This window comes from Pygoscelis adeliae, unplaced genomic scaffold (genome assembly GCF_000699105.1).
Source record: "Pygoscelis adeliae isolate BGI_AS28 unplaced genomic scaffold, ASM69910v1 Scaffold178, whole genome shotgun sequence".
In the NCBI taxonomy this organism is placed as follows: domain Eukaryota; kingdom Metazoa; phylum Chordata; class Aves; order Sphenisciformes; family Spheniscidae; genus Pygoscelis; species Pygoscelis adeliae.
Window position 1 is genome coordinate 302,517 of NW_008825323.1, and position 8,092 is coordinate 310,608.

Sequence of the window (8,092 nt, forward strand, 5' to 3'; positions counted from 1 at the left end):
CCTGGTGGACAACAAGCTCAATATGAGCGAACAGTGCTGCTGCAGCGAAGAAAGCCAACAGGACGCTGGGTTGCATCAACAAGGGCATCAGCAGCAGAGATAAAGACGTCATTATCCCACTCTACTCGGCGCCTGTCAGGCCACACCTGGAATACTGTGTTCAGTTTTGGCCCTCACTACGCAATAAAGATGTGGGCAGGCTGGAGAGGGTCCAGAGAAGGGCCACAAAGATGATCCAGGGCCTGGGAAGCCGGCCATATGAGGAAAGGCTGAGAACTGGGTTTGTTCAGCCTTGAGAAAAGAAGGCTTAGGGGAGACCTTATCACAGTGTTCCAGTATTTAAAGGGTGGCTACAAAGAAGATGGAGACTCCCTTTCTACAAGGAGTCACATGGAAAAGACGAGGGGTGATGGGGACAAGTTACTCCTGGGGAGATTCTGATTGGACACAAGAGGAAAATTTTTCACAAAGAGAACAATCAGCCATTGGAATAATCTCCCCAGGGAAGTGGTGGATTCCCCAACATTGGATACTTAGGATTCGGCTGGACAGGGTGCTGGGCCATCTTGTCTAGACCGTGCTTTTGCCAAGAAAGGTTGGACCACATGATCCTTGAGGTCCCTTCCAACCTGCTATTCTGTGAGTCTATGACCCTATGAAAATACCCTTGTGTGCAAGTACCAACCCTGCCTGAACTGAACAACCACAGCTAAACTTCAGTTCTCTTCAGCATATGAGATGCTTATTCATAACTAGAAAGCTTTGCCACTTTGTCCTTCGAGTGAAAGCCCTTCACTTCTCAAAACACCAAGTTTTCAAGTTATCAAATACTGCAAACAGGTTGTACCAATATGGGAAAAAGTTCACTAAAATAATTATACCATCACAATTACGCATCAGAACCATACTCTAAACAATTTTATAAAGTATAAATTATACCTCTCAAAAAACCAGTAATTTTCCAGAATCCAGAATAGCTATTATCAAATAACCATTACCAGTCTTTTTCTTAGACAGAGCAGATCGTAACATCAACATTCTTTTCCTGAACACCCCCTCAGCGATATCTTCAACTCCTACCAGAAAAAGTGCTATTAAAAAAAAATCACTAATTTACATGTAGCTGAGCTGCAAGTTTTTCCACTTTCACAAGTCAATACACCATCCATTGCTCATTTATTTAAAAGGCAAGTAGGGGCAAGGAAATTCTGAAGCGAAAAACCAGAAATGGTTAAGTCTCTAAGATGGTACATTTTACCTTACCCTTTAAGCATGTCAAGAACCTTAGTAGCTGAAACAAGGCCTTTTCCACATTCAGCAAGGGAGGGTTGCTGTCCAGATGCAGGAAGGATGTCACTCTGATCTCCATTCTGAAATGCTGAGGCAAAGGAGCCCAAGTATTGACGGGAACAGACTTGGGAAATTTATCTGTATTTATGTGGAAGTACTTTTCTGGAGTAGGAGGCCACTAATTGGTGACACAGGTTAACATAGGATAATCGTTAAGAGATGATAACGGATTCCACAACCATGAGTACTTCTCATGTTAAGAAAACCTCATCAAGTAGGACCATTCAAATCTACCTTGGCAAATTAGAGATTGTGTTACATCCAATTTCAGAAAGATAGCAAGGCAAATTTGGAAAATCAAACCCAAATAACCTCAAGCCACTTGATAACACTTGAATCCCAGCTCTGTTTTGGAAAGGCTTCCTGCCCCAAGTGGAAGTCTGGTCCACCCATCTTTATATTTGCAGAATATGGCCTTTCATGTAAATACAGAAAATTTTGTTATTCTTCATGGAACATTGTCTACACAAAAATACTGAGGGAGGTCCACTGCTACAAGACTCGTGCTAAAAGCAGAAACAGTCCTAAATGCAGGCAGCCAATATTGCAACAAGCAGTATTATACATCTTCTGCCTTCCTTATGATGGCATGGACACTTCGTGTGTGCACACGTGCTGCAAGAGACACTGGATAAAGACTACGAGAAAGAATAGGTACAATTTTAATGAAATGTATGTATCACTGAGCGTATGCCTGCCTGACAGATCTTAAATGGGAGACATAGCCCCTCTGTCCTGATACTGTCCTTGACACTACACTAAACCTGGCTGAGGACAGGGAAGTGGGAATGAGGAAAAATGGTGTGACAAAAATACAACACACTTCAGGAAGAGCTCAGTTTCGGCAGTTTAATTGCTGGTATAATGAAGCATTAAACAGGTAGTTGCACAGAGCTCATGGATATCATCTTAAAATAACTTAAAAACTGGCGTAATGGGTAAGTAAGAGTTCAAGCCAGCAATATTACAAAGAATACAATCTGGTTAACAGGGGGTTCCACCAGCCTGTGTCAGCAGGTCCCGCTGGGCTAAAGAATCAGCTGACGCTGGGATTTCTTCAAGAGAAAAGAACTTCAGTACCAACCAATAATAACATCACAGAGATCCAAACCATTGCACACTGCAAATTTCCCTTGAAGGAATTCACTGCCAGTTCAAAAACTGAAAATGGCAACTACTACAGACTTTGCATGAACAAGGAGTTGGGGGGGGGAGGGGGGGAGGAGAAGAGAGGCTGAATTTTGTGGGTTTTTTGAGGCATCAGTAAGAATGAGTTATTTCATTAATTTACTTTTATCATGTGTGGTCCCAGCTGAAAAATTTGCTGTTTGCAAACTTTGCTGCAAAAGTGACTTTGTTAAGACTGAGAATCACACAGAAACCAGAGCATCTACCTTTTCGTCCAAGACAAACTACATTGGAGATACTAACTTCTCCCTATCTTTCACACAACCTAAAGAAAGTGGGGGAAAGCAGAGAAATACTCTTCTGCTTTGCCATTCACCATCTCCCAGATCTGAACTTGGCACACTGAGAGTACCACAAGTAGTTCTGTAATGATGAAAATCACCTGTGTTGGAAGCTAATTTTTCACAATCTTTCCTGCACAGCTAGAGAAATAGTACCTATTACAGCAGAAGAGACAAAACTCTTGCTCTGTGTAACGTACTACCACAAATCAAACACTTAAACCACAATTTGCTCTTAATTACACTACAGAATTATGTTGCAAGTGATTCAGAATTACAACTAATAGGATACAAGAGTTTAGGGACTTTTTAGTTAATGAACTCTACACACCTTGCATTTAAAATCTCAAAACTAAGAGATCTGATCGAACATTTTCATAAAGGTAGAGCTAAAAAAAATGTAGTTCATATCTGCTTTAGCTTATATATGTTTGAAACTGAGATCCCACAGATCTGTAGCTTTGACATATCCAAGTTAGTCTGAATAGCAACAGCAGCACAGATATGCCCCAGTTAATTTGAATGACGGTCATTAATGAATGCACAACAAAACATCCGTTTTTTCCTGTCTTCCTGAAGTGGCCTGAAAATAGAACGTAGCTGAACAACTTAAAAGGAACATTTTGGTAGAGAATGTTTTATTAGTTAAAAATGCAAAGGCCTATACAGATTCAGGCTGCGAATTCACTGACTTCAATAAATACGAATTCTCAAATTCTGTTCAAGCTCTGAAAATAGCATTGATTGAAAGAGTTTGTATTTCTTTACAAATTTAAGTAAATAGTTTTTCAACCATCAATGATAGCTGTTCATTCTGTAAACAAATAATTCTCTTACGTCTATCTATTCTAACAATTCTTTTAGATTTTGAAGTGTCTGTGTTTCCTTTTAATGGACTTTGAACGTACACATACAAGCATCTTGAAACCAACTGGTCACTTAAGAGCTTCTGGCTTGTCCGGTGATGTGTTTATCCTCCCTCCCATTTGGCAAGGACTATCTGGAGACATTTTGAACTATATTGCTTAGAAAAGCCTCCCAACCCTTTCGAAGAAAGACACTTAAGCCACTTAACTTAAAAACCAGTTTGGGGAACCAAAGACTAGTTGAAGTATATTGACAAAGGAAAGGAGGAACGGGCAGTAACTTTTCCTAGGAAAGCTGGATTGCTTAAGAGTGTGTCTGCCTGTGCTTGTACACTTATGTATGTATAAAACCCTCTACCACCCCATCCACACAGGTCTGCCAAAGAAAACACTGTTTGCAAAAAGACAGCACTAAGGAAAACGGGTTAACATTAAAGATAGTTTGTCAGCTAAACTAAGAAGAAAACTGTTTTTCTTTCAGCCATTAAAATTCAGATTCTTATTGCAGTGAAGCTTCTGACATGTTTTTATTTCTGGAACACAGAATTATTTCTGGCTCTTTACATAATTCTTGTATGCAGGAGGTTATTCACAATGACTGAAATTACAATGCACTAAAATAGTTACCAGATAAATAGAACACTGAAAAGCAACAATGAGATTTTCAAGGCTTCTAACATGAAAGGCAATAATAAGACTCCCATTGACTTCAGTGGGAGCAGAATTCCATAAGCACAAGTGCAGAAATCCTGCTTTATGTATTTATCAATTTGCAGGTGTGCAAAGATAAAAGGAGAAAAGTATTATGAAAAATACTTGAACAGCAAACTTCTCCCTATTATTAGCACAAGAAATACCTTAGAACAAGGATACAGAAAGTGAAAACTTCACAAGAATGAAGAACATGGGCATAATATTGAGCAATTCTTTAAAAAGAGCAATTAAATATTTGAATTTTTAAATAAAAATTTAAATAAATCTTTTAAATAGGACATAAAAAGTAGAAAATGTAATTTGAATAACTGCTGATAAAAAATGCTATGGTAGTAACACAACTTAAAAATAAATGGTATGCAATTTGATATTCATTAATGTAATATTATTTTTAGAGCACAAAAAAGGTGATCAATAAAGGTGTGGTCAACAATGAAACTTCACACAACAATTAAGAGTGCAATTGCTGTTCATATTATTCACCTGACAATTACTGTTTTCCATTATACCTAACCAGTGATACCTAACACGCATCTAAACAACATTTAGAGTAATTTTTCATTAGCAACTCTTTGGGTGATGAAATGGGGAGAATTAAAAAGAAAGAAGTTGGTAATTCTGAGATGCAGAGGAAAAAAGGCAATGGAAAATTATACAAGACTGGTTAAGACTCCTGTGGAACACATTATTATTCAAGGATACTCCTTCAGAAGTCACGGAGTAGAGATTTGGTATTCTCAACATTTTAACAATTACAAAAGACTGCACACTACCTTCTAATCATACAAAGTGTTTTTCTTCCCAAACGAAAAAACAGTGTCTGATTGTTTTAATATTTAAGATACTGATTTATATTCAAAACAGCTGCTGGTTTTCGTTGTTATTATGGATACAGCCACACAGGGAATGCTCCCCTTGCAACTCATTATGTCTGTTTGATCTATTGTTATGAGGAAGTAGTGTATTGAAATTTATACTAATCCTGTCCTATGAAGTATTAAAAAAAAATAGAATTTTTAATAAATACCTAAGCACTCTTTATATGCAAGGCTAATCAGCAGGTGGATTATCAAGAACACTGAGGCAGTGCAGAGAAAAAAATCCTTCCGTTCTTCAGTGTCTTGTATTCAGTTTAGCTTTTTAATATTCGAGTATGTAGCTTGTGCCTTTAATAATATAAGAGCTGGACAACAGCTAACTTTATGACTGACACAATTAATTGCAACAAACAAGTCTGTTCTTTTACAGCAACACTGTCTTTACACCTTAAGCCTGTAAGTCAGGTGTCACAATGCTATGGTAATAAATTTAAGAACAGCAGATTAATTATTTTTCAAGAAACAACCTGAATTAGTATGTTTTACCGTTACTGCTCTAATGCATAACTGCATTACCATATTCACACACAGTGTAACAACTGTTTCTTATCTTACCTGCCACTACAGAGAAGCCAACGAGCAAGAGAATAGTGAGGTATGATCTTCTGTATGACACTAGCCATTACCATGGTAACCACCAACTGTACACCTATCACACCCTGTAGAGGAATAAGTTAATAACAAGTCAGTATGTGTTTTGGAACAGTGCTGAAGTACCTTTAAAAAAAAAAATTAAAAACACCTTGTATATGACATGACAGTTTTCAAGAAATCCCCTGGAACTTGCTATAGTCAGTTACATACTTCATCGAAGGGAAAAGGCATTGCCAGGTCGCGATGCCAGTAACGTATGTCCCCTGTTTCACAGGCTGTAAGGCCACATATGGACGTGGCATTTCACAAGACATTATGCCTTAAAATTACATCACTGCTTACAGTCTTGGTTTTTGTGGTCTTTTCAGTTCTGACACGATTTAACAGCTGACACCGCACAAACCCACTGGAATTAACAGTAATTTACAACATCCATGTCGTGAAATTCAAGCCCTTTGATTAGTGCAGAGCATTTGCTCCTCGCTGAACTCCAGGCAGAGGTGGGGAGGGGACACGGGAATCAGCACAGCTTCACTTTAACGTCCAACTCTTGATCAGGATCCGGCACTTCAGCAGCGCCAGCAGTAATCTCATTCCCAGTCACTCGGCAAGCTTTAATTCTGACTATTGGTTGTTGCTGGGTTTTTTGTGGGGTTTGTTTGTTTTTTTTTTAAATAAAGCAACTTTAAACTTCGAAAGCTAAATAACAATGAGTGAAATGTTGCATCTTACTACTTTTATTCTGCACATGAAATTCTATCAGCTAATACTAACACCACTAAAAACCAGCATGAAGCATGTACACCACATTTCCTCTATTTACACGCAAGATATTCATACCTAAAACATCACAAGCAATAGTAAAAAGTATCAAACACAGATATGCAAGGGAAATTTACAAAAACATGCAAGTGAAAAGACACTAAAAATCAACCAAATAAGCTATTTCCACTCTTTTAAACTGTTTTTCAGAATACTTTTTCATGGAAAGGAATAGAGATACTTTTTCAATCAGCAGACAAAATGCCACATTTAAGTGGTAGCGTATAAAAGTTCATATTCACTTCCATTCTTAGATACCAACTTTTGGATATCGCTAGTTACTAACGATATATTGAAGACAAACTATTTCCCTCTGTAGTTGTAGAAGCTGGGAATTACACTTCACTAGCTTTGTACTCATGCAATGTGCTACGGAAGGTCAGGAGGCAAAATATGGAACCAGTACGCAATTAACCATTGGCAAATAAAACACAGATTAGCTCATACACTTGAGAAACATCTTCTCCAAAATTCCCCAAAGGAAGAAGATTCGTCTGTCAAGAACACCTCACTAAGCAGCAGTACTGCCATTGTTCAAACACACGCTCTCCTACCTAGCACACCTGTTCTCTTGGAGGAAATTTAACCACACGTTATTTTCACCAGAAGTTTCTCTCAATGTAAAGATAGTCTGGGAAAGAAAGAGCAATTCTGACAGAATGGTGAAACAGCTGAGGTTGGAAGGGACCTCTGGAGATCAGCTTGTCCAACCTCACCTGCTAAGAACCGGGTCAACTAGAGCAGGTTGCTCAGAGCCATGTGTTCAGTCAGGTTTTGAATGTCTCCAAGGATGGAGACTCCATAACCTCTCTGGGCAACCTGTGCCAGTGTTTGACCATCCTCACCTTCAATAGTTTTTTTTCTTTCTTACGTTTCAATGGAATATTCTGTATCGTGCCCACTGCCTCTTGGCCTTTCACCGAGCACCACTGAGAAGAGTCTTGCTCCACCTTCTTTATTCCTCCCCATCAGGTATTTATATACACGGGTAAGATGCCTCTTGAACTTTCTCTAGGCTCAGCAGCCCCAGCCCTCTCAACCTCTCCTTGTACGACAGATGGTCCAGTCTCCCCATCTTCGTGGCCTTGTGCTGGACCTTCTCCTGTAAGCCCATGTCTCCCTTGTACTGGGGAACCCAAAACCAGATGCAGCACTCCAGCATCTCGCCAGTGCTGAGCAGCGGTGAGCACCTTTTTCAACCTGCTGGTGATTCTCAGCATAATGCAGCGCAGGGTGCTGTTGGCCACCTTTGCCACAAGGGCCCACTGATGGCTTTATGGTCAACTTAATGATCTCCAGGACCCCCAGGTCCTTTTCTGCCAAACATTTTTCCAGGTGGACAGCCCCCAGCATCTACTGGTGCCTGGGCTTATTCCTCCTCAGGAATACTGGCATTTCC

At 39.4% G+C, this 8,092-nt stretch overlaps 1 protein-coding gene across 1 annotated transcript in view; it reads right to left on the reverse strand.

Moving 5' to 3' along the window:
• Positions 1 to 5,913, reverse strand: part of TMEM161B (transmembrane protein 161B) — a 32,799-nt gene extending 26,886 nt beyond the window's left edge. The window contains exon 1 of the mRNA XM_009330294.1: positions 5,833 to 5,913. Within this exon, the coding sequence (XP_009328569.1) occupies positions 5,833 to 5,906 (74 nt within the window). The 5' untranslated portion in view covers positions 5,907 to 5,913. The remainder of the gene's footprint in view (positions 1 to 5,832) is intronic.
• Between the last annotated feature and the right edge of the window lie 2,179 nt (positions 5,914 to 8,092).